Here is a 27,990-nt window from a genome sequence, read left to right as displayed (position 1 = left end):
AAAATCCATTTCCAAAAATAAAACAAATCTAGATTCCCACTACAAAATGTTTAAAAATTATCATTTCTTGAGTATAATATTCAGCTATCAGAAGAACAGAGGAAGACAACAGTGTCTGAATACACATAAGTATCTTGAAAGAAATGGGTGAAACAGGAAGGTCTAATTTAACCTTGTTTCCTATACATTTTCCTATCTCTTATATCAACAAGACTTACCTTTTAGAAAGGAATAAGAAGGATGTCCAAGAAGACAACAACAAAAAAACCCACAACCAACACTAGAAAGGTAGTTGTAATAAGTCAAACACCACTAAACTTGGAATCAGACAACTTGGCATCTAATTTCAGTCCTGTCACTTATTAGCCATGGATCTTAGACAAGTCACTCAACCATTCTAAATTTCCATTTCCACACCAGTAAATTCCCACCTTTGAGGGTCAAAGTGATGCCCCAGAGGTTCCTTGTGCTTCAAAAATAAGTTTGCCCATACTCCAGCTTCTATACAACCATCAAAAATAAGGAAGAGGCCTCAGAACTGCATGAGTCCTGAAAAGAGCCCTCCCCACCTCCTCTGTCCCCATACTCACAGCCTCACCACCACCCCTCCCTGTCTTATCTCACAGCTCAGAGGGCCCTTCACTCCTGGATAGGTTGGTCACCATAGGGAACCCAGGGCTCCCAAGGAAGCACTCATCTCCTGGACTTGACCCTCTCTTTTCTGAAATCATCTCCACCATTCCTTACTCCTGAAATTCTCCCTCTGTGTCCTCTGAAGTCATCTTCAGATGTCACCATGATCCCCTGTATCTTCATTCTTTTCTCTGAAATGTGCCTCTCACCTGAGGATGCTGCATTCTCAGGTGGTGGCCGTCCTGTACTCCCCTGTACTACCACTACCAGACTAGGAGATGAAGTAGGTGTTGCCTTGATGCTCGATGCCATTTCTGGATGATCCGCTCACTTTGAATCCCATGCAACCAGACCATACCACCCTGCTATCCCTCTTAATTGTAGTCATCAACAGATCCCTAGCCCATGCCCTTCATTCACCTGGCTTGCTCATGCTTTCCAACACTACCCATTGTCATTCCTGGTGATTTCAAGAGCTCCGATGTCCGGGCTTTTCCAGGCTTTTCCGTTCTCAACTACCTCTCCTCCAATGATCACATCTCCTCCCTCATCTCAGCCACTCCCAGGGTCACACCCTTAGCTTGGTCATTACCAAAACTTGCAATGCTGCCATACTCTCAGCTTCAAACTTCTCACTTTCCATTCACTGCTTCTATCTTTCCAGCTCACCTCTACTAAGACCCAGCTCCAATTTTTCACCCTCACCAGGGCATACAATCCATTGATTCTACCACCTATTCATTGTCCCCCATCCCACACATGCCCTCACTTACCTCCTGCATCAGGTTAGACTCCAAGGTTCATCATTACCATCACTCCCCTTGCACAAAACTTCAACTCTCTTACATCTCTCTTGCTTTGTCATACTTGCAAAACAACAATCCTGTTTAAATCCAGTAGCGCCTTCACCACACAACCAAACAGAATGAAGAGACACACACCACACTCACTAGATTCCCTCAAACTATGACACCACTAACCCTGTGTGGCTCTTAATAGTGACTGGCAATTCTATTAGGTTTCCCTCGTCCACCTGCATTCTCAGCTTTTTCATACCTTTTCTTTCTCCTCAAAATTCCAGTATTTTTTCCCATCCTAACTCTGAGACAACGTCCTTGCTTTTTCCTTCACTGAGAAAATGGAAGCAACAGTGTCCACTATCACACCTATCCATCTGATTGCACTGATGCCCATAGTCTCGATCTTCCCTCCTACTGCCATGGGTGGACTATCTGCACTGACAGTGCCATGACAGAGTTCCAAAGCACCCCGACAAAGGAGAGAGACTAGAAGATTTCACGGAGCGCCCTAAGAAACTAGACATCAATACCCTGGTGACGGACGGGGTCACGGCACACAACAAGTGGTACGGTTTTGCAAGCTGCGAAGATTTCTTTACCACCTACTCTCCAAACTCGGCTACACAAAACACAACTCTCACTAGACCACTAGGAGAACTGCCAAAGGCCAAAGGAAGAAAGACACACAGGTGAAGGTCTCCTTACAAAATGGCTGCCAGGTAAAAAGAACTCTCAGTAGGAAGCTGGGTACAATCAGGTCATCCTTGACGAGCATAATATAATGTGAACTGGAAATGCTAACTGACAACAGTCATGCATATTCTGTCCGGAAACCAGTGAAGCATCACTTCTTCTTTCAACTTAAAATATTTTTAATGGAAAGTGGCCATCCAACCCAGGGTTGGACAACGGAACGTAGATCCTTAATCATCTTATGCGGCAGCTTCATGCATGCACGTGTGCAGCTGAAGTATGACAATTCATCTTTCTTCTGCTACTAAATTGTCAGCAAACTCTGGGCAGGGTCTGTGGGTCCACCACTATGTCTAACTCATGAGTGGCACATACTGGACTTTTAAAAAGACAAATAAAAATGAACGAAGGATACTTGGAAATGCAGGATTGTGTGATTGTGTTAAGTTGTGTGAAAATTGTTGCTTAAGCCATAAAATACCCCAAACGGGCAGATAAATTATGTTTCGTATATATGGTCCTTTACACTTTCACTTTCACAGCTGTCCTGGGAGGCAGGGGCGGGTAGACAGGTGGTCAGCCATGTCCGCAGAAGGGGAAACTGAGGCTCGGGCAGGCTGTGGCCCGCACAAGCAGGGTCAGGCTCCGTGTTCTTGGGCCCACCGCGGGCAGAGCCTGCCCAGGAGGGCTCCCCGCCGGCTCACTTACCTCGCCCGCTGTGTTGGCCAAAGCGATGAGATCCCGCTTGGGCGACCAGACCAGGAAGATGATCTCCTGCGGCAGCTGCTTCTCTCCCACCACCCGGAACGACGGGAAACAGGTCGGAAAACGCAACATGGGGGCGGCCCTGCAAAGACACCCCAGTCGGAGACCGGCAGGAGCCCCCGGCCAACTGGCCCCCCACGGGGACCCCGGCCACGGCGACACCTGCGAGAGACCTGCCCGCTGGCCAGCGTGCCCCACCTGCCTCCTGCCCGGCCCCGCCCCGCCGCGCAGCGCTCTCTGGGGCGCGCGCGGGGGGGGCGGGGCGGGCCTGCATCCAGCTGCGGACGGGAGCGCCGGGCGCCGGGTCCGCGTGGGGCGGGACGCTCCCCCTGCGACCGCACGCTGGTGTTTGGGTGAGGTGTGCATACACGTGTGTGCGCACGCTTGCAGGTCTTTTCCGTTTGCCCGAGAGTTAGCTGCTGTGGGCCAGGGGACAGGTTCAGTGGGGAAAGGAATGTAAACTTTATGTCCTGATCAGCCGGAGCCTCCTTCGACAGTCTCTGGGCAAGTAGTTTTGTCTTGGTTACTCCGAATTTTAAAAATGCCCCTGTCCAGGTAGCCCTCCAGACCATTTGAAAGAGAATTAACAATGGGTGGGACCCAGAATTTACTCGTATTAAAACTCTTTAGGTGATTCCAGTTTGCAGCCAAGGTGGCGTGGGGGAGTGGGAGAGAGGTGCTGCTCTAACACCTTTCTGACATAGGCAAATGCTTTGATTCCTCGCCCCATTTAGGCCTCATAATTTGTTGGTAATAATAGCCCCACTGTAATAAATGAGGATCGTGGTCTCACCCAGGATTTATCCTATAGCTATCTGAGCATTTACTATGTGAAATGTGGGGCTACACAAATGCATGGGGACATGGGCTCTGCCCAAAAGTCTCACAGTTCGGCCTGGCAGACGTCATGTAAATCAGAACCCATTTGATGCTCCTTCATATAAATTTAAATGTTTTAACATGTTCAGTTCCCACAGGTATGATCTGGCCTAAAAGAATGTGACTACTAGTATCATCCTGGAATTCTTGGACTTAAATCTATGGTAGAAAGCCACCTACCCTTTACTCCTTTTGGTCAAAGAAGAAAGAGGTGGAAGGACCTTCAGCTTTCAGCAAGCCCCATCTTCTTGCCATCTATCTGGATCTAGCCCCTCAGCAACAACTATTCAAGTAGCTCTTCTGTGCCAGTAACTGTTCTTTCTTTTAACTGAGTTGATGCCTACCCTGCTCCCTCTCAGATATGGGCTTTTGCAACCCTTTCCTTTGCTGCACATAACTTAGCATGTCCCCAAATTCTTCCAGAGTCAATGTTTCTAAGGTGGAAATTGACTTGCCTTTGTTTTTTGTGAAATGTACTTTCAGGTGTTATATATTATTGGGGAGTGATAATAATAGATAATCTGGATGATGGGGGTCCAGTATCTATCCACTTAGACTTCTTATGAAAACTGAATGCCCATTTTTCTGGAACTTATCCTGAATATGAACCCCCATACAACAGATGAAAATAACTGTTCACAGAGGTATAAACACAGCGCTACAAAGAACAGAAGAGAGTATAACCATGTGCACACTAAATCTTCAAAGAAAAGTATGACTTTCCTAGAAAGCATTACAGCACAGAAAACAGCATAGGTATGGAGTGCCAGGTGTGGGCAGTGATGGAGACACAAAGGATTACTCAAAGCCCATCTCTTCAGAGCAGTGAGAGGCCCGAAAGGGTTATTAATTCCAGAACCTTCAAGAGAGAAACATTCCTTGGAAAATAACCCGGAATCAGGTTTTCTCTCAGTATTTATTGTCCAGGCAAGAAAGTTACAGAAAAGGAACACAGGTGGTTACAAAAAGAACAGTAAGATAATTGTCATGGCAACACTTACTTCCCTAAGAAACTTAAACAACTGAAGACTTTCCCATCATTAGGTTTAGCTGCACCAAGGATATCTGCCCTTAGAGCAAGCATTTTTGTTGCTACAATTTTTTTTATCTACAACAGAGACTTCAGTCCTGGGAAAATTTTCTGCTTTTCCCCAAGCTTAACATTTCTATGTGCAATTCTAAAAAGCTAGGCCCTGTCAAATACATTTGCTTTATTAATGCTGATATCCTCCACAGGCAGGTAAGAGCAAATAGTACCTCGTGTGTTAGTAGGGTGTGGGGGGCAGGGATTTTTACTAGACATGATCCAGAGTAGCCATAGGACAAGAGCTATTAACACATAGTGTTTCCAGCCTTTTCTTTATCCCACTAACCCATAAAGGAGATTTTGGCCTTACCACTCCATTTCTTTGCCTTCCTCATCCTAAGGAAAATAGTGCTTTATCAAACTGGCTCATTCATGGCACAGAATCAAGAGGGAAGGGAAAGAAAGCCCAGGATCAGGCATCAGTGCTTTTTAAGGAGGCAAGTGCAGAAGATATACGGGGGTATTTCAAAAAGTCCATGGAATAACTGGTGTTATCTTTTAATTCTATTTTTCCACAAACTTTTTGAAGTGTGAATATATATGTGGTGTCCGGCAACGGGATCACAACCCTTGGTGCTGCGCCCGCCCCTCGCTCAGCCAGTGAGCGGGAACCGGTCTGTATGTGGGATCTGAACCCTCGGCGTGAGCGCCGCCACGCTCCCAAGCAGCGCACTGTAGCAGTGCGCCACCAGGCTGGCCCCTCCACGAACTTTCTGAGGTACCCTCATATACTGTATTTATGGAGAATGAGAATGAGGGGTGACCAAAATGGAGAGAAAATAGACTTTAAGTACGACGGTACTTCAGAAGGTTCACAGAAAAACAGATTAAAAGATAGTAAGATAATACCAATCTTTCTGTGAACTTTTAGTATTTATTTATTTATTTATTTTGACAGTGGTTGGGTCAGGGATCTGAACCCTTGACCTTGGTATTGTCAGCACCACTCTCCCAAATGAGCCTACTGGCTAGCCTTTCCGTGAACTTTTTAAAGTACCCTGGTATTTCCATGCTCTGTATATCCTCTTCCTAGTGTTTGAGGGGGAAGAAAACCAAGAACTGCATCTTTTGAAATAACTATTTGGTTCCTAGGCTGTTTCTTTGATCACCACACCCCTGGGATTTTGAAGGGACAGCATCTGCCAACAGGGATTGGGAGGGAGCGGAGCATGTGACTGCATCACACTGGCTCACTGGTTATTTAGGACCTTAATTCTTGTGACAAGAGTGATGATGGGTTAGAAAGGAAAAGTATAGAGGTATAAACATGACAGGAACACTTGTTAATGGGGTGGTGGAGTGGATTTCCAGAAACATTTCTGAAGTACAATGTCAAGAATTGATTATTGATTAGACTGGGGAATAAAAAGCAAGGGAATAGTCAACACTCATGCTGGAATATTTGGGTGCACAGACTCAGGGAACAGAGAAGTGGGTTGTGTTGGTATCTTGGGGATAGATGGGGATGAGAGTAGGCCAGGGCAAAGAAGTTCAGTGAGGACTACGTTATGGTGGAGGTGTGGCATGACAATCTATCTGTGATGGCCAACAGGCAGGTTGGAAAGGCAGTTGAAGGAGAAAAGCCAGGGCCCGGGCAGGGATTTGGGATCCCTGTGTGCAGGGATGGAAGATAGAGTTGTGTGGGATGTGGTTAATCTAGGCCATGTGAAAGGTTGCTATTTTGAGAGGTTTATTCTCGCCCGGGCAGGGATTTGGGATCCCTGTGTGCAGGGATGGAAGATAGAGTTGTGTGGGATGTGATTAATCTAGGCCATGTGAAAGGTTGCTATTTTGAGAGGTTTATTCTCAAGTCATAAAATAAGTGAAACATACAAAATAAGCAAATTGTGAATTTGCTGGAAAGAGAAATAAATGTAGATTGTTGGTGTCAGAACCTCTCTGCTCAACTAAAGTTGCATTCACTGGGTTCAAAAAACCTGACTCAAAGTGACACAAGTAACAACTAGAATGTACTGGCTCATGTAAATTAAAAGTCCAGCAGTAGTGTGGACTACAGGGCAGGGTACTTCCAGCAATTTGGTGTCATCAGGGACCCAGTTCGGGGGCTGCATCATCATAAGACTAGCGCCCCCTGTGGTCAGTGGAAGACTGCAATCAGCAATTGGAGCTACGTGCTTCCTTATTCAGAGAATGAACCCCTTCCCACCAATCAGGAGACAAAAGTCTTGAGCCTCACTGCAATTATGCTAACCCCTATCCCAAGCCTAGCTGGAAATCAACCATTGGTAAGGGTGATAGAATTATGATGACGGGGCTAGCCTAGTAAAAAGTCTTCCCCAAGAGCTGGAGAGGGCGTCAGTCATCCTGCCCCCAAATGCCATGGGCACAGTTGAAATGATGCTGCCAAAGCAATCAACAGTGTTCAATATAACAATCAATCACAACTACTTGAGGGGGTAGTTTTAAAAATGAAGCCTATTGTACTAGATGGGAGATGTCCCAACTTGGCAGAGTGAATCTAAATTGTTTCGATTTATGGTATTTTTTGTCTGTCTCCCACAACCACTTCAGTTGCTGTTCTGGGAAAGAAATTCAGAGACTAATTTATGTGACACCAATTTGAAGAAAAGTTCTAACAAGAGCTACAGAACCAGTACTCATATGTATAGGAAATATACATGTATTAATATGTAACTATTATTACACATTAAATGTATTAATAGCACATTAAATTATAATAAATTATATTAATATATTAATACTTAGTATGTAACAAATATGTATTTATCTGAAGGAAATTAGAAAAGATTTGGTTATTAGCATGTTCGTCATAGGGTTGTTTACAATAGTGAAAAAATGCAAACAACCTAGATGTCCAACCATAGGAGACTGATTTTTTTAAATATAGTATGTAACAAATATGTATTTATCTGAAGGAAATTAGAAAAGATTTGGTTATTAGCATGTTCATCATAGGGTTGTTTACAATAGTGAAAAAATGCAAACAACCTAGATGTCCAACCATAGGAGACTGATTTTTTTAAATATAGTATATCCAACCTGAAGAATGATACTATTGTTGTAGATATAAATTGATGCTCACAATATATTTATGAAAAAGTGTAGGTCACAAAACAGTATGTATTTACAATTCCATTTTTCTGGGGAAATTTTAGCATGTGTCTGTCTACATACCTATTTATGCAAGTCTTTGAAAGAAGAGACTGGGAAGTTGTAATGGTGGTTATCTCTGGGTGGTAGGATTAGAGATGCTTTTAATTTTCTTTGATTTGCCTGTCTAGTATTTTATAGATTACTTTGAAGGGACCAGATATCAACTCAAATGTTTTTCTTTAAGTAACCCAGAAAACTGAATTATTCTAAGTTTAAAGACTTCCAGATAAGGCTACCAATCTTCCTCACACAGTATACCTCCACATTTAAAATGTCACTGTTAGGATAGTCCTCATATTGACTCTAAATCCCTTCCAATATTGTTTAAGTCTGTTTTCCTTTTCTCAAGCCTTAGAAAAAAACAGAAAAGAGCAAGTCCTCTCCATATGTAGACATGCCTACAAAGCCTCCAGAAAATTCCATTCTTTCATTGGATTTTTATTGAGCACCTACGAGGCACAAGAGACTTAAGAATAGATAAAATGGGAATTGACATTAACAAACTTACATCTTTGGGGGAAATAAAATCTGTAAATATAATCACAGAATAATATGTGAAAGTGCTCCAAATGTGGTGCAGAATGCTAAGGGGCTCAAAGAAGAAGGTATTGGTTAGTACCAGGGACTCATGGAAGACTTCCCAGAAGAGAATGGGACCTGAGCCAGGGCCTGAAGGCTCCATAGGATTTCAATAGATGGCTATATGGAGGGCCATATTCCATGAAGAACAATGGTATAGGTTAAAAAGAATGGGGCATACCTGAAGAAATAAGTTAGTCTAAATATAGGACCAATATAGAAAACCTGAAATGTGATCGAGGGTGTACAAAATGACTCTGTATTTGATTAAATTTTGTAACATAAGCAAGAAACAGAATGAAATTTAGCTGTTAAAAAGCTTAGAAAGTTTTATCTGGCAAATTTCAGGGATTTTCTTCTATTGCTCTTCTGAGTAGGTATCTTAATGTTCAGATGTGCAGATTTCTGATAAGAACAATTGACTCCCATCTCCCATCACACTAACTTCAAGAGACACATTTTTACATTCTACCTGTTAATTTATTCTCTGAGAAAATCAATTATCTGAACTCAGATAATGTAAAAATAATATGTATAATTAATGAAGCTTTACTTCTTTTTTTCCCCCTGAAAGGCTATGACAAAATCAATGGTATATTTTACAATTGAAAATATCTTAAAATTAAGAAAATATGATGATGATGATAACTGCTGGCCATCAGGACCCAATTCTTCAGAAGCCATGGTCCCTCAGGTGTCTGAGTTTCAGAGATTTCAATACATTTTATCATGGTATGGTGGACACCATAAAGTCAGGAAATGTGCTTAATCAGAGAGGGGAACTCACACAATGATTTTACAAAGTTCGTATCCAATCATCTCCAGTTCTGCCCTTCTATCATTCATAGCAATCCATGTAACAAAGGGGTCAAGAGAAGAGTTTCTGCTTAATCAGAGAGGGGAACTCACACAATGATTTTACAAAGTTCGTATCCAATCATCTCCAGATCTGCCCTTCTATCATTCATAGCAATCCATGTAACAAAGGGGTCAAGAGAAGAGTTTCTTGATGCTTATTAAATCCAGGAGCTTAACTCATCTTTTGATGTTTCTGGGTGTACAGCAACACCACCACATTGATCTGGCCCACGCTTGAGTATTCCACATCATGCAAACAGACCTAACTTACCTGGAATGTAAATCATGGGGTGCAGTTCCTCTACCTTATTCACAGGGCTCTAGCTAACCCCAGGCACAGATGCCTGCAAATCTGCTCTAAAACAGTTGTTAGGGAACAAAAGTCATTATGCAAATATAAGTCATTCAAAACTATTCAATCTTAAGGAGATAAGATCAGACATCTAGCAGAGAAATGGGGCGATGAACTGTTTGTTCTGGGAGTTTAAACTACTCCCTTCAGTGCTATGCTACTGAACCAACAGATAATTACCATTAGGCCTCAGTAGTAGTCTTCATTTGTTAACACTGCTCACTGATGACAGGAGAACTGAGAGTCAGGCACATGTGTTTCATATTTAATCACGAAAACGACCTTGAGGTGTAGCTATTATTCTCCCCATTATAACAATGAAGAAACTGGGCTTTCTAGAGAGTAAATGACCTAGCCAAGCCATACAGACAGGAGGTGTTAGGATAGAAATGCGGGGTTTAATCACTAGCTATCCTGCCTTCTGCTAGCTACTTTTATAAAGAGATGAACTTACTGCATACATTAAAAGACACTGACATGACACAGCAAGTCATAATTCTAAATGTCTCATTCATTCAACATTTAAGTGATTCTATACCATAAAAGGACAATTGCACAAAGTACTTGAAAAATAAATATTTAATAATAAGGTAACTATAATTAAATCTTTATATCGTTAAAGTATCTTTGTAAAAATTCTTTCCACATTTCAGATCCAGTCTAAAATGATTGTATATTGTACTTTTCTTTTCACATGGAGTTCAAACCACCATTTAATATTTAACATAAAATGTGTTCATATCTAAATTAACGCTTTTATGTCCAATGTTAACTGCACAGGTTTCACTTTCATTTTCTTCTGACATCTGCAAAAGAATGCTGTATGCCCATTTTTCAGATACAAGAGTTTAAAATAATATGATCGGGAGAGATTTAAAGAGAGATAAAAGCATGCAAAGAGCACTAATAAGCCAGCTAAGGATGGAACAACTCCCCAATTCTCCAGAGAGGCATGTGACGAGACTATGAATCAGCAAATGCTACCTGCCTATTATCTAGCTTAGATAGGTGCATACCTTTGAAAGCAACTGAATTTAAGTCCAGTGTGGCACTTTCAGAAAATAGCATCAAAGGTTGGACTATAAATCTTTCTTATTCTCAAGTCACTGGACATTTAAGAGCAAAGATATTGATGGGCTCTTTCTCTCTTTTTCTTTTTCCTTGTAACAGATGTATGATTCATGGATTGTCTTTTAGTGGTCTCCATTTTCATCTTATTACTTTTTCTTTGCTTCTGCTTTCTGACAGCTCTGAAAAATAAAGTGCTAAATTATTTTATGGAATGAGCAAAATGAATTATGTAATTTTGCTGAAGTTTAATTAACTAGCTAACCAAATGAGAAAATAGAAGGGAAAGAACTTACTGTATTGTAAGCATAAACCCTCAGTATCCTAACTATAACAACAAGGAAATAGAGGCCTGACCAAGCAAAATGTTTGAGAAAGTAAATTTTTTAAAAAGATGATTATTACAGATGTAGAACAAGCTATTGGGAGCAAACACACCACAGTGTATGTAAATAGCCAGGTCAATGAGTCTGTTTGGTTATTTTTTTGCTTGTTTTGTTTTGTTGGAACATCTGTAGTGCTCAGCTCAGCACTTCAATCTGCAAACCACTGAATCACATTTTTTAGGAAAGGGACTGATACAATTGGCAGTTAACAGAGGTAGAAAAATGAAACAAAACAATGGAAAAAACTGACAACACTTGAAAGGGCCCACTTTATAAGTCCTACAGCTAGTTTTCCTTTTCTCAGTAGTTCTAAAAGTCCTGACAAGTGTCACACAGGATGTTCACGTTTTGTGGTCCTTACCTTCTTGAAGACTAGCTTCAGAATGAATAAGCTGGAACTCACCCTCCAAAAACACTAAGCCACACCAGACAAAACAGATCCTTTGCTTTTAGTATTCTCTGAACTAAGTTCCAGATGATCTGTGGCTTAGAAAGATTGCTGCTCCATTCATTCACTTATTCCAAGCTAGAAGAATCATGCCATCTGTCACATTGCAACCAATGAACGGGCTGGGCCAAATGGCACTGGCAAACCTGGAAACTTCCCCTGGCTACCCAGCAATATCAATCATAAGATTCACCTCTTATAAGCCACAACAAGCTTTTCAGAGGGAAAAGCTTATTTTTGATATTCCTAGGACAAAACCTGGGAAAAGAGCTTTATATAATCCCTTAATGGTTCAAACTTACGCCTCACTTTTTGTTCACTCGGATATATGTCATGTGTTGGGAATACAAAAATCAGTGGGCATACTCTTTGACTTCAAGGAGCTGGGAGACTGAGACAAGACAGATGTCACCCACCATCTCCCCTTTTTCAGGTGAAGAAATTGAGGCTATGAAATCCTATAACCATTCAGTGAGAAAGACCAGCTTGATTCCAGAACCTGTGCTCTTAATAACCTGGATATCATATACTCTAAATTATTCAGGTATGTAAAATACTAACCATATAATAATCACTCAATAAATAGTAGCTATTATTAATAGTTCCACATGCCCATTATGCAGAATTTTGCTTCACAACTTCACATTCTTCCATATTTAGATTTTGCACTATGGACTGGGATACCCTATCGGTTCAAAATAAAAGTCATCTTTATACTGTTTTGCCCATGTTATGTAAATTTATTCCCTCTGGCCATTTTTTTAAAGTAGGATAATTTCCTGATAAGTGATGATTTAGCAAATTTAATGAAGTATATAGTATAATCTCTAATGGCAAAGTCAGTGAAGCCATGTGCACCTGTATACAAAATGTAAACAAATTTCTCTTTGCCTTGTCCATTCAAGCAGGGCTAAAAATGAAACAGATTTCACTACAGGGTTCACTAAACAAAAACAGAAGGAAAATATTTGAAAATATTCATTTGTAATATGAATAAACAAACCCTTCCAGAAATAAAATCTTTGAACTGTGATTAACTGATTTAGTACTAATTGTTTTATTTTGCCTTAAAATTAAATTGACCTAATATGTGTCCTCTAAATTACAAGTATTTATGTAACTGATAAAATGAGCTTTAACCACAAGAGGGAGCCAGCATCATTCCAGTTCACGACCAAAAGAAAATTAACACTAAGGAAAACAAATGAATACAAGACAGCTATAAAAAAGCATAAGATGGAAAGACCTTTTATGCCATGTATGCTAAAAAGGCTATTAATATTATTTTTTACTGTTGTAAAGAAAAAAATAATTTTGCCTTGCCAGTTTCATTATTAAAAATTTTTGAGAGCAGTAACTGTTAACTGGAGTTTAGGAGACTTACCTGAGAGAAGAAACAAATACTATTTAAGAATTATCAGGTATACCACATGTCAAGGGATTTGCCCTTTGAACTGAACTTGATAAAATCTAGTAATGAATGATACCAAACGATTTCCCCCACTGAAAACAATATGTTACTACCAAATACATGGGTACTTCAAAAAGTTCGTGGAGAAATAGAATTAAAAGATAATACAAATCTTTCTATGAACTTTTTGAAGAATCCCTCATAGACTAGCTGGGACTATTTAAGAAGCAATGAAGAGCCTACAACATACTACCAAAATGCAAATTAAGTTTCCATGTGTCAAGTTCACAGAATTAAAGGCTGACCATGTTATTAACTCCTGTTTCCACCCAGAATTATACTGTAAATGTTGTAATACACATCAATAAGTTTATTAGGCTGTATTCTATTCCTGAAGATTTCTAAGAAAAATATGAGTCTTCAATAGCCTCTTCAGTTAATTTTTTAAAATTCTACTTTTATCCTGGATTCTTAGTTGAAATAATTATTTAAAGTAGAGTAAATTTATGGAAGAGGCAGCTTAAATAGTAGATAGAATTCAAGTTGATGGGCCTTAATGGAAAAAAATAATGACAAAACAAAACAATTGGAAAATAATTCTAATATAATCTAAAGCATCAGATACTTCTACTACTAATTGATGTTTTTTCATCACAAGTCATGATAACTCAAAATTTTTATCTTAATCTCCATTTTCATGTAATGTTAAATTTGGCTACCTGGTAATCTGCAACTAATAACTGTGTGACATTAAGTAAAGTTTTCTTATCAATAAAACAAGAGGATTTAATCCCTATCATCCCTTTTAGTTAAAAAAAAAAATAGCAATAGTTTTTCTAAATATGCTAATGTCATTGGTATAACTGTGCTCTGAGTTATAATAAATACCAAATACTGTAAGAGAAATAAAAACATTCAGAAAAAAACATAATAAAAATTTTAAATATTTAAGTATTAAGCATGTTTAAATATTTTTCTTAATATGTGATGTAATTTGAAGAAATAACTACTTCATTTTACAATTTGTCTAGTGTGGAATTACATGCTACATTCAATCTGAAATGGCTTCTCCAGCCTTTCCTGCCATCAAATGTCTAATCTGATTTGTGCCTCGCAGCCTACCTTAAATATCATGTCCTTTACTAAAGCCTAAACTCTCACCCCCCAAATTATAATTTCATGTGAACCACAGAGAAGGTAAAGTTAATCACTTCTTTCTACCTCATATTTTGGTTATTTTCGTGTTTTAACATGTAAAACTATAAACTCCTGGAAAGTAAGCTCTTTGACTCATCTTCAAATCATCTCTCCCCTATCCATGCCATTAATAACAGAACAGTAAAAGTAACAATTAATTTAGCACTTCCAAATCCTCTGAATGCTGCATACTTTTGTGGGCTGCTACCGTACAAAGCACACAAGGAAAGTTTTTTTCTAGTAAACAAAAGAATTCAACTAACTTGTTAGCTTTCTTAGATGTGGAGATGTTAGGACAAGTACTGCGTTTGTGATCTAATTCGCCACAAATAAAGCAGCCATCTTTAGGGCCCTTGCAAGAATGATCTGGAACAGCACAGTGATTGCAAATGTGACAGTGGATCCAGGCTGTAAAATAAAAATTAAGTTTTAGAAGAAGCTCATTTAATATGATTTTTCATTTTATTGACTTTGAAGGTAGGACACATGAACAGTGTTTACTTCAAATATTGTGGCTGGTTTGCATAGCCAGTTATAATTTGGCTAAAGAGACCAAGGTGAAGAGGTTGGAATCCCACATGAACCAGCTAACTTCTCTCTGTTACGTGGCAACACATTCAGCCCTTTTCCAATGAGTCATGAGTTGACAGTCCCTGTTACAATGGAGGGTGGCTAAGTGACGCAAAGCCCTATTAAAATAAGTCAAACCAAATGCCACCCTGAAAGAGGTTAGCAGTCATCTCTCCCTATGAAGTAGAGAACATACATGTTGGTAACAGTAAAAATTAAAAAGCAAATAAGTGAATGCAGGTCTCTACATTAGTTTTTTTTTATTTTATAAATAAAAATCCTATTTAGGTGAAGAAAATCTCTAAAATGTTTTCATAGGCTCTCAAACACTCTCAATACTTACAAGGCTTCACACACTTTTTGCAGAGAAAGCAATGGTTCCATTTCCTGCCATCCTACAAAAACAATTTTTAAATTATATTTAATTTGTTATTAAAAACCAACTTCCACAATTAAAAATTAAAATGCCTTATTAAAATCTGTGTAAATTATTCATTTCCTTATTTCTCCCTTTCCTAGGCTTCACAATTAAATACTTTGCTTTTAATTTATGCATTTCTCCACTCAAATGGCTCCTTGATGGGCCTCAATTTCCTTAACTGTAAAACTAGGAGATTTATCTAAATGATCTTGAAAACCCACTCCAGTTCAAGCAACCCATCTACACAAAGGAGGACTCAAATGAAATTTCAAGAGAATTAATGATTCACAACTTAGTCTGTACTGCATAATCCTTAATGAAATTCATATTTGAGAACTTTACATAATTTAGATGATAGATTATAGGTTACTGTTTGAGCAGTTTTAAAACTGTGAAACAAAACACATCTGGAAAAGTGCATACAAACATATATGTACAATTTAATTCATATTATAAAGCAACTGCTGATGAACCCCACCAGTAGAATACTACCAGCCCCCTAGACACTTCTCCATGTGACCCCCTTCCCAATCACAGCATTCCTTCCACCCCACTGAATTAACACCTATTTTGGTTTTTGTGGTGCTCATTTCCTTGCTCTTATTTACTTTTACCACCTATGTGTGCATCTCTCAATAATAAAGTTTTATTTTCCTCAGTTTTAAACTTTATACAAGCTGAGCATCATTTTTTAAAATGTAAAATACAGGTCATTTCTAAACTAATTGAAAATATACATAATCAGATTTATTACCATAGTTAAAAACAAATATAACCAGTAATAAAATTATATACTTATGAAAAATGTACTTCTAATATTTACATAAATACAGCCTTTTCTTTGGAGAATAATTTCTGCTTAATAGCCAAACTAAACATCACATGCTCTTTCTCACTGGATTTAGTTAAAAGAAACAAAGCAAATTTACAGTCATCCTACCTTCCTAAAAAATAACATAAGAGGTTTTTCACAACTGCCAAACCTTGGAAGCCACCAAGCCGTCCCTCAGTAGATGAATGGGTAAACAAACTTTGGTGCATCCAGACAACTAAATATTATTCAGCACTAACAAGAAATGAGCCATCAAGCCAAAAAAAGACTTGGAGAAAGCTTAAATGCCTATTACTAACTGAAAGAAGACAATATGAAAAGACTACATACTGTATGATTGCAATTATAAGACATTCTAAATAAGGTAAAACTACAGAGACAATAAAAAGATCAGTGGTTGTGAGAGGCTAGGGGGTAGGGAACACAGGAGATTTTTAGTGAAAACAGTGAAACCACTCTATATGATTCTACAGTAAAATGGTGGATATATGTTGTTATACATTTGTCCAAACCCATAGAATGTACAACACGGAGAGTAAACCCTAATGTAAACTATGTACTCAGTGATAATGATGTGTCAATATAACTTCATCAACTGTAACAAAAGTACCACTCTGTTGGGGGATGTTGATAATTGAGAAGGCTGTGCATGTGTCAGGGCTGGGGGTATATGAGAAATCTCTCTACTTTCTGCTCACTTTTGCTGTGAACCTAAAACTGCTTTAAAAAATACATAGGAGGTACGTCCCTTGTAGTTCCTCCTCATTTGTAAAAAATGAAGAGTAACTGCACCTACCTAGTAAGGCTGTTTTAAGGATTAAATGACTTAATCCATGTAAAGCTCTAAGGAAAGGGCCTGGCACATAAAAAGTGCACAATACATGTCCTCAATTATTATTTCATCAGAACAGAGATGGTATCTAATAGTTCAATGCCTTATCTGAAATATCATAATTTTGCCCTCAACACATATAAATTTAGCACTCATTTAGTGCCTAATTTGAAACACACATAATTTTAACGGTCATACAGTGCCATATGAAAATGAATCCAAATAATAAAGGCAATTAAGTATTTGTATAATTATATAATTACAAATAAAGCATTGAATTAAAGTATAATTAGTAAATGATAACATATTAATACAAATTATATTAACAAAATAACACTAGCATGTAATAAAACTAGTAAACTAAAACTGATATATTTAAATAAAAATTCATTCCATAAGAAAATTATACCTTGGATGTGCAAGAATTACATTGGTCACAGTGTTGATTCTCAAGAGAAACATACCGTTGACAGAGAGGGCAAAATCTAAAGAGGAAAGAAACGAAAACCAGCTATATGTATCTATTGAGATTCACAGAGTAGATAAAAATTTACAAGGCACTTGTTACAAAACTTGGACGTAAACAGAATTCAATTTGATATGAAATTATGGACTAAATTTAAAATCAACAGAAGAACTATATGATTCAATATTAAAAGCATTTTACGTTTAATGTTAGACATATGTGATGTTATTTTCAGTGATTCGTGTATTTCAAAGTCCCACTGTGATCTTACCTATATCCTTCTTCAGGAGGAAGGATTATTTTGTTGGAAGGAATGTTGGTGAAAATACGCACAGGAGACTGTTTTCGACCTGTCTTTCCATGTTTATAAAGTGCATGATTGTCATAATCTACCTACAAAGTTAAAAAAAATTAAAGCAAAAGAAAATTCACTCAAACGAGTCAACATTCATTAAGATTCTTCAAACGATAAACGAACAAGCTGATGCCAAGATACAAGTTAAACCAAAGCATTGAACAAAAAATTCTTAAAGGCAAGAGTTTACTTATTAATCAACAGCTTCAGAGACGGTCTATGGCAGTGAAATTTCACGTGTTATGACAAATTAGTGTTGTCTAGTATTAAGGAAACAAATCTAATCTCTTATCCAATACAACAAACTACACGAAAGTCTATTATGTAATTAAGAATTTAACTTTTTAGTTAAAAAATTATGCCTTTGAAGACGTGTGCTAGCTTGGTGGGGGCTTTCTATAGTTGTGTGTGAAGTTCGCTTATGTCTGTTGATTCTAAGCACAGCCTCCACCACTCACTAGTTGTTCTCATTTTAGTGGAGCGCAGGTCCGGGGGCCAGATGATGGGTCTGCTACTTGTTATGGGACCTGTGGCAAGTTTACGTATTTCTCATCTGTAAAAGGAGGTTGTTGATACTTTATAGTTGCTGTGAAGGGTAAATGAGATAATGTGCGTAAAACACTTAGTTCAGGGCCTGGCATAAGGCAGAAGAATGGAGATGAAGAGAGGTTCACAACTACATTGCTGTCCCTACAATGACTATTTCAAACATCTACCTCTTTCCTCAAGATTCCTAACTCAACTTTTGGTTTCAGCAGATTATCTTGAAAGTAAACTGAAGCTGACAAGCATTTCTATTAGCTTTTTGCTTTCATCTCTTCCTCCAGCCTATTATCCACACACATTCTTAATTTGGTTTTAAGCCTCCTATGAGTCCACCAGGCCATTAAATCCATCTTTCTTCAGATCAGTAATTCTCAGAATGTGGTCTCTGCATCAGCAGCAGCAGCATTACCTAGGATCTTGTTAGAAATGCAAATTCTCATCTCACCTAGGACGTAATAAATCACAAACTGTGGGAGTGGGGCCCAGCAATCTGTGTTTTAACAAGCCCTCCTGGCATGCTAAGGTTTGAGAACTACTGCTTTACATTATCCCCAAGAATACCACGAGATTTTTATAAGGTCAATACAGGTGGATCCAACTTTCAAATAAGTTGTAATGAATTATTTAGATTCTAAACAAGATACACGTAAGAACTTAGAACTGGCTTGCAAGCTAGCTATTCAACAATCAAATCACAAAAATGTAAGGAATGTCATGGCCAGGAAAAGAGAGGCCTTTAATGGCAGTTTCCTAGGCTCTGTCTATAGCCCTGTCTAGTTTATCACCAATGCCTACCAGATTTACAGATGAACAAATTTAGGAAGATTCATGAGTAAGGTTCAGCAGTGAGGAAAAACTAAGTACAGGATGAAGACACCCAAGAGACAGTGTGAAAACCCCCCAGGGGTATCTGGCTGTCAGCATGGTTAAGTCCACAGTCCTATCACAGGCTCACAGTCGGCCTATTCGGAACTGTGGTATCCTGACAAGGAAAGTATGAGGGAAAATAATGGGAATGAATAGGATTTATAGTTTAACAAATTGGGAGTGTTCATTTAGAAAGAACACTGGGAGGATCTGATAGCTGTTTTATAACTGAAGGGGTGTCATATGGGATAGAAATTAGACTTATCCTTTATTGCCTCAGAGAACAGAACTAGGACCAATGGTGAGAAGTTAATGGGGAGCATATTTCATCTGAAAGTGAAAAAATTTTCTAACGATTAGAGCTATTAAATAAATTGCGTTACCTTGTAAGGCTGTAGGACCCTGCTCGCTGAAAGCATTCAAGTGCAGCTAGATGACTGCTTGTCATGAATTTAGTGGAGAGGATTATGACATTGGGAAGTCAGCCTAGGTCACCTCTATGTTTCTTTCCAACTTTAAAATTCTATAAATATATGTTACCTATTAGAGGCTATGACACAAAAACATATTTCAATTCAAAATTATCTTAGAATAGTGCTTTAATGATTTAAATTCATAATTTTTCCCCTAATGTGCTCCTCTGTGTACTCGATAAATATATGGTACCTTACTAAATTTAACAAAGATATTTTGAACATTTACGAGTGTCATAAGAAAAAAAATTCTTCCCAAGAGAATCTTAAAGATTTTCAGATGTTGGAAAACAGTCTTTTAGAAAGACTTCTAGTACATGGAATATTCTATGCAATATAATAGATAGCAGATGGAAGGGGGGGGGGAACAATGTCTTTATGGTTACCCAAGGAGTTGGAGAATGTATGTGTCAGGAAGGTACTTGATTGCTTGATTTTGCATAACCTAATTGAGATTATTATTATTTTTAAATGCGGGTTTGTTGTGCTAATTAACTATAAACATATGGTATGTAAAGTGCATGCTGCTAGGGTAAATTAATGTACCTCTAACATACATCCATATTTCATAGCTTCATCCACACAAATAAACCTGCTATGGAAGTGCTGTAAAGCAAACACAATTTTGCAAATTGCCTATCACTAGTGGTAGAGCTGATACACCATTTTCCCATCATTATCCCTGACATTTCACTCACAAAGATGATGAGAGGCATTTTCAAATAGTAAATTTCTCCCATGGAACTGATTAATGTGATGAAGTACTGTATAGAAATGAGGGGAAGCACAAAAATCTCTGCAATTCCTAACTTTAATTTTATCTATACGCAAATGTCTTCTATAACATGAGAATGAAACTGAAGTTATGTGATGAGACCAAAACATTCAGGTCAACAGTTGTTTATTTTGTACCTACTATGTTCAGGTATCATGCCAGGAAACACAGATTAAGTAAAACAAAGTACTCATATTTCCATAACTCCCTAAGGATTGTGTTATATTTAATTTAGTATATGCAAAAGATCCTAAGTGCATTCTTCAGCTCCATTGACCAGCCTCTACCACAGCAATAAGGTCTTTTAGTCATATACCCATATTCCATGTAACCTCTAATTTAAAATTACTATATATATATATCTTATTGCCTTTTATCCCCTTATCAAGCCCACTAAATAGGTCTTTTAGTCATATACCCATATTCCATGTAACCTCTAATTTAAAATTACTATATATATATCTTATTGCCTTTTATCCCCTTATCAAGCCCACTAAATATCTTATGTTTATTACAGATTGAACTTCAAGAATTTTTGTTGCCATTGTAATGTGCAATAATTTCCCAGAAATTTCTGTTAAAATATGTTCATTTCTGACTGTGAAATTAATCTCGAAAACCAGTTTCCTATACAGGCTGACTTTTAGAAAGGAATAGCTTTGACAAAAGCAAAGAGCTCTACTTTTAACACTCTGTAGACAAGGGTCCCATACTAAGTAGAAACAAGAGAGGATAGAATGTTCTAGGTGGAAGGGATGTGAGATCATCTAATTCAGATATGGTAAATAAAGGATTCCAGCACCACCACTCCCTGACTCTGCCCCTGGGACTAATCAATCATGTTACTCTTTGTCACTGGGCCTGGGATTCTCAACAAATCCTCCAGAAAGTCACTACCAATTTATCAGGCTTAGCACTAAAAGTGAATCTTATCTGCCATCCCCTTTTTGGTTCACTCATTTTATTTTAAAGGTAGGGAAACAGACCTGGAGAAACAAAGTGACTTCTCCTAAGATTCAACAGCTTCTAAAAGGCAGTGCTAGGACTCAGCCTTCTCACTCTAAATCAGAATTTCTATTCATTATTAAATCCTTCCTTTCTAATCTACCCTTAATAAAACTCTTGGTTTTCTAGGTCTCTGATGACTACTTTATTTTGTACTCATCACGTGCTTTATCACTGAAGAGTCTACATAATTTATATTTTATGAAGATTTGCAGCATATCCACCTTCCTCTTAACCTGAAAAATATTGCCCGATAAAGAGATATAGTGGTTTTTTTTTCTTTCCTGCATTGTGGTTTGGGATCTTATCAGAAAAAAAGTCTAATCAAGGTCTATGGGAAAAGATCTGTGGAGGAAGAGAGACTTTCAAATTTTTCATTTGATGACAAAGGCTAATATAAAAGAAAAAATAGTACCACAAAATGAAGTTAAAGTATCAAGAGAAAGAAAAGGAAGAAAGCAAAAGGCTCAGAAAGGATAATAATAATAATAGGTCCAGAGAAATTTTCAAAAAATAAAAAAGAAATAGAAAAATTATCAAAGAGGATAAGGTTTATAAATGCATGAGAAGATACAGTGAAATCAGTTTCTCTAACATGGGCATAGGAGGGGCAGTACTGTTCTTACCTTTAGCAGAAATCATGAAAAACTTGGATTTGTTTGGTTTTATAGATTTTATTCTCATTTTTCTTTTCAAAAGTTGGCTTTCTCTTTATTGAAATAACTATCTTTACCCTGTCAGTTACACATGACCTAATCAGAACATTTTTTTCACCAACGCATTGAATTGTATAATTATTCTAAGTGTGGACCTTGCAACTATTTCTCAACACTGTAACTCCAGTATATTCAGAAGTCCTTTCCCAGTCATACAGACTGCCCAAGCAAGCAGTGGTGGTCACCCCACATTAGCCTCTTGCAGCCACTATACTCTGGATCCACTTCTTTTGCTCCTCACCATTTCAAACTCTTACCCATAGTGAAAACTCTTCTGTAAATGTGAATGCAACAGTTTTCCGAGGGGCCTTGTGTTATGAAATTTTTTTTTTCTTTTTTACCGGTAAGGGGATCACAACCCTTGGTGTGGTGTCGCCCGCACCACGCTCAGCCAGTGAGCACACCGGCCGTCCCTATATAGGATCCGAACCCGCGGCCTCGGCACTCCCAGTGCCGCACCCTCCCGAGTGAGCCATGGGGTCGACCCGTGTTATGCAATTTTAACATCTCAGATATTGTACAAAAAAAGGACCCGAGGAAGAGTTTTACCCCTTCCTTGAGACTATCTAAATGATGATGATGACAGTGGTGGTGACAACAATGCCAACAGCAATAACCTTTAACCTTTACTCTACTCTTGCTGTGTGTTAAGGACTAGGCTAAGCCTTTTCATGCATTATCCCATAAAATTCGGAAAGCTTCATGAGACAGATATATTACTACGCTCATTTAACAGGTAAGATGAGCTTAAGAGAGGTTAAGTAAATGGCAGAATCAGGATTAAAACCCAGATCCTTTTCAGCTCCAGAGTTCACACTCTTTCACCATTATTCATTCAAAATCTGTAGGGCACCTACTATGTGCCAAGTATTGCACCAGGCGATTATTCACAGCCAAAGGCAGCAAGTGCTGCTGGAAACTGGAACCAGTTTACTTAGTTAACATCTTTAGGATATGTCAGCTATCTCTACATTGCCAATGTCCATACTAAAAGCCACCCTTGGACAAGAAACAAACAACTGGATGCCTTAAAAAGAAGAGTAAACCAGATTTAAGAGGATTTAGGATGTGGATTTTGCCTGAAGCACAGATCAAGAAGTCAAAGTTAAAATGGCTTGTGCTACATACTTTCAGAAAATAACCTTTTAAAATTATGTCATGTAATTATATACACTAAACATCTATTCCTTGAAGGCTTGAAAGTAACTTGCTCAATTTCCTTCATAGTTATTAGGTTTTAGGTTTTAAATTTTGTCTTTTGGTTGATTTAGATAATCTGCAATCTCCTAATATAGCTATATCATTCAGGTTTACCTACTCATCACCTTGAATTGTACAAAATATTCCCTGATAATTAATACATTCTGTTTGGGAGATATTTTCTAGTCTACATTCTTAATTCTATATATATTTTTAATTCTTTTTAAAAATTAAAGTAGCTTAGTGTATTGTCATTTTATAGAGATTCTGTTTTTCTTTCAGAAAACAGTTAAATTTTTTTGACAGAGCTGTTTCCTTGATTATGTCCAATTGAGGAATTTTAGCTGACCTGGATAGGTAGGCTGGACAGGAGTGGGGACCGTGGCTCTGAGCAGGCACAGCTCTAATTTGTGCTGATGTTAGAAGGAAGCTTCCAGATTTAATTGTGTTCCCACTAGAGCTCAACTCTTTGTGTCATGACAGACGACTGCTTTATGTTTCTGTCTTTGTACCTCCTGTATATGTTAAAGAGAGAGCATTTCCTAAAGCCTTGTTGGGCTACTGGAAGCAAAAGGTGCTATTTTCATTGTGATGGTCAAGCTGGCGGCCTTGCTTTCCTTAGAGAGCCAGCTGGTAACTCCACGGACTTCAGTGAGGCCATGTCTGAAATTCCTTTTCCTCTCACGTTCTAGGGAACAGTATGCAGCTGTCTAGGTGGTGAATCCATGCATCCTTGATTTGGTTAAAGGCCCCCCTCAGATCAGAGGCCTCAGAGCCTCCCTTCTCTCCGGTCAGGCCTGGCCACCAGCGTTTCACTGTGACTGTCACAGCCCCACTAAATCATACACTTCCAGTGTTGATCAGGGTTGGGTCATGATGTTTCTGGCACAGAATACAGGCTTTAGACTGAACTTTTGTTTCTGTTTGTATAAGTAGAGAGGGGAGGATTCAAGAGCCAATTCCAGGTTCGTTAATTGGTCTATGCTTCACAGCAGAGGTCCTTTTCTTCCAGAAACCTGCCAGTGAAGAATATTCATCTGTAGGCCGGCCTTTCCTGTTCCCCATCCCAACAAGACTATAGAACTAGCAACAGTCATTTAGGAAACGCTCCCTGAGTCAGCTGACATCCAATGTGGTGGCATCAGGTACGGGCACTTAGAACCATTTCCGCTGTTGGGGGAATTCAGCAGCCCCAGCTCCATGCACCTCCCCTCTTCAGTGAGTATATTTAACTCTCCTTTTGACTTAACAGAAAAGGTACATCACACATGTAATAATCCATCCTGCCTCAGATACCACCACTACAGCCTATGACTCAGTTCATAGTATTTTAATTTACTAAAATTGACAGTCTTATCACAATATTTATTTAAGCAGAATATCCATTCCCAACCATGGCAGCAAACAGAGTATTTACTATACCTGGTAATCCAGCATGCAGAAGCTTGGAAAAAACTGACAAATTCGGGATTCAAAAAAATAGGGGAAAATCCAGAAAATGGGTAGTTCTTTTTGACTGTCATCTAATGGATCAAAGAAAAGGAGGGGAAAAAGAAACTGATATTAAAGAAAAAATAAAAGAGATAGCTGTAACTGAAAAGCTTCTGATAACAGGAGAAATTGCAATGGTTCGATACACTAAAATCTTACAGAAAAAAAGAATGCTTACTGGAGTGCCACTTACAACTTGACCTTTCCCAAAGGTCAATGGAAATATTCTTTTATATCTAAACATAGCTACAAAAGGTATGTAGAAGTAATCCTTATATGTATGTTGCTATAGTCCAGATAAAAGCAAAGATATTACCAAAAAAGTGGAAAATAAAAAAGGAGTATCACTTTGAACCACAAAGGTAGTCAAGATATAGCATAAGGAACCCAGGACTAGAGGAGAGAGGGCCTTGGGTCTGAATCCTAGGCCTGCCACAACTCACACTTTTCAGGGATGAATCAATTTTTTATGAAGAGTTTTAAACAATCTTATCAAAATTAGTTTTTATAAGAGGCAAGGAACATAGCTATTATTCACACAGCACATATAGTATAGGTTGAGCACAATGCTAGGTACTTTCTGTATATTGTCTCCTTATAAAAACCTCTGGAGTTAGATATAATAATCCCATTTCACAGACTGGGAAACCAAAGCCACAAGCTATCAAGTTCATGCAGGTAATAGGTGGCAGAACAGAAATTCAAGCCCACAAAGCTTTATTGCTTACCCAGTAACACTGATTTTATACACTCTGATTAGTGGAATTAAGAACAGTAAATAAGCGCAATACTTAACAATATGAGTCATGTTTTAGATTTCATTTACATTCTGTCCCCCAAAGGACACTACTTATATAGCACAATTAAAGAAAAAGCTTGATCACACAATTCCTGACACTCTTACATTTATCAACTGGCAAGCTAGAAACTGTATCTAAAAACCAACTAATTAGATAATTATATAATATACTTGGAAGTCCTAAGCCACTTTAAACTGAATAATACCCCTCAGCCATTAACCCACTTCTAGGGCTGGGAATCTACATGTCACTGGTAACCACAATTAGCCTACTAATTGTCCAACTCCACACTCACATCTTGGCAAAGTTTAGAGCTCTGGGCCTGAGGCTGGGTGTACTCTAAGAGTTCTGAGCAAGACTTTATGAACAGGGAATGCAAGGTCCATGGGGCAGAGATAGGTGTCTGCTTTGTTCACTAATCTATTCGTATTACCTACAGAGTACTTGGTACATAGTACCTACCCAGTAAATTTTTATTGAATTAATGACAACAGTTCACTGCTGTTCTTCATAAAGTCCCATTATACCACCAAAACCAAATATTTTACATACAAGCCATTTTAAAGGCACATGATTGGGATAACAGAAAGTGTATCATGATAATAAAGTTTGCAACACTATCAAATAAGCCTGTTTTTAAAAAGTGAAGCCAAAACATGTACATATACTATCAATGCTCTGATTCACTGAGCTCAGATGATATTTGACAGGAAGTAGATACACAGATACAGGTTTATTTTGCAGTAAATAATAAATTATGCACCTTGGCTTTGACCTTCTTTCCACATAGCAATTAACTTTCTGAATGTAACAGCCAGAGGTTCAACCAAGCCACCAAAAGGAGGATCTGTCACCATAATGACTCCTTCGCCTTTATCTTCCTGTAAAAATGCTCTGCATACTTCAAGGGCAGCCTGGAACAAATAAAAATTCATTTCTAAATTAGGACTAAAGAGAAGCACTTCATTCTATTTGAAGGAGAATGCATTAGACTTAGTCTCACTTTTAGTACTGGAAAATTTACCAAGTCATCCTGCCACTGCAGCATCCCTCAGTAACATCCTGAAGCCTCTCTTAGCCCCCATAAATTTTTATCTTTGGGTTCTTTGATAAGCAATTGTTAAAATTGAAAATTCAAACACCATCACTATCAGAAGACTACACATTTCAAATGGTTAAATTGAACTAAACTTAGAAACCTAAAAGAGAGAAACTCATTACCCATGAAAACTATCTAAAACGATAAATTCAATTCAACAAACAGAAGCTAGGACAGTGCTAAGCCCTGGGGCCACAGAGGAATGATATTCTTTTCCTATCTTGTTTGTCCAGTGCCGTGAATTCAGTTTAATAACAGCTACAAATTACCAGTAAATATGCACGTTTTTGAGTATCAGGTAAATGACAGACATATTTGAACATGCACAGTAAGTAATAAATGAAAGTTCACAATGACAAAGCTCATCCAGTCCATGAAACCATGCCACTAACATATTAACATGTTAATATTTAACATAATATTAACATATTATCCCATAAAACATATTGATTTAAGAGTTTTTAGTAATTGCAAAGTTAACATTAAGTAGGATATTTATCATTTTTTGCTTTGGGTGAAGTTAATAAGAGATAAATCTATAATGGTATCTCCAGTCTATTGACTTGGAAGTTGTTCTCAAGTATTCATCTATAAGAGTCAATCAACACTTACAGTATATAAAACAGCACAAGATTTTAAAGTTTAATGGCCTTTTAAACTTTAATAAGCCTCTATGTACTTTATAATGAAATATATATTGTTCTACTATTAAAACAATTTAGAAGACACAACTGATGAGAGAAAAACTATAACACCCCAATCCTTTTTCCCTAGGAGAGTCTTTTTTTTAAACTTTAATAAGCCTCTATGTACTTTATAATGAAATATATATTGTTCTACTATTAAACCAATTTAGAAGACACAACTGATGAGAGAAAAACTGTAACACCCCAATCCTTTTTCCCTAGGAGAGTCTTTTTTAACTTCTACTGGAACTCTTACAATAGGGGATGGTGTGTCAAGAAGGTTAATTATTTTTCAGGTACTGCCTGGCACTTACTTAACCTACTTACATGAACAAGGACTTAAAGCACAAACATGATATTGAAAACCTTCAAATTCCTTTGAGTTAAAAATGAAAAAAGAAAATATATAGTTGGTTCTACATATCAGTGGGTCTTGCATCTGCAAATTCAACCAACCATGGATGAAAAATATTGGGGGGGAAAACCAATAGAAAAAAATATAAAAAAATAGTATAATAACCATTTACATAGCATTTACATTATAAGTAATCTAGAGATGATTTAA

The 27,990-nt window shown here is 37.9% G+C and overlaps 2 protein-coding genes across 4 annotated transcripts in view; both read right to left on the bottom strand.

Moving 5' to 3' along the window:
• Positions 1-10,853, bottom strand: part of ANAPC4 (anaphase promoting complex subunit 4) — a 41,536-nt gene extending 30,683 nt beyond the window's left edge. Inside the window, exons 1-2 of one of the 3 annotated variants that reach the window (XM_008577208.1) lie at positions 10,798-10,853; positions 2,835-2,973 (exon numbers count right to left, since the gene is read on the bottom strand). In XM_008577208.1, the coding sequence (XP_008575430.1) occupies positions 2,835-2,963 (129 nt within the window). In that variant the 5' untranslated portion in view covers positions 2,964-2,973; positions 10,798-10,853. Of the gene's footprint in view, positions 1-2,834; positions 3,068-10,797 lie in introns of those variants that run through there. The other 2 variants (XM_008577209.1, XM_008577207.1) reach the window with 2 other exon arrangements.
• The window catches only part of ZCCHC4 (zinc finger, CCHC domain containing 4), a 51,987-nt gene continuing 34,339 nt past the window's right edge, over positions 10,343-27,990 (bottom strand). Inside the window, exons 7-13 of the mRNA XM_008577210.1 lie at positions 26,404-26,554; positions 24,772-24,872; positions 17,684-17,805; positions 17,356-17,431; positions 15,205-15,256; positions 14,555-14,699; positions 10,343-11,031 (exon numbers count right to left, since the gene is read on the bottom strand). Coding sequence (XP_008575432.1) covers positions 10,896-11,031; positions 14,555-14,699; positions 15,205-15,256; positions 17,356-17,431; positions 17,684-17,805; positions 24,772-24,872; positions 26,404-26,554 — 783 coding nt within the window. The 3' untranslated portion in view covers positions 10,343-10,895. The remainder of the gene's footprint in view (positions 11,032-14,554; positions 14,700-15,204; positions 15,257-17,355; positions 17,432-17,683; positions 17,806-24,771; positions 24,873-26,403; positions 26,555-27,990) is intronic.

The sequence above is a fragment of the Galeopterus variegatus genome, unplaced genomic scaffold (assembly GCF_000696425.1).
Source record: "Galeopterus variegatus unplaced genomic scaffold, G_variegatus-3.0.2 Scaffold1461, whole genome shotgun sequence".
In the NCBI taxonomy this organism is placed as follows: Eukaryota; Metazoa; Chordata; class Mammalia; order Dermoptera; family Cynocephalidae; genus Galeopterus; species Galeopterus variegatus.
The sequence above is the reverse complement of the archived record's forward strand: the minus strand, read 5'-3'. Positions and strand labels throughout refer to the sequence as shown.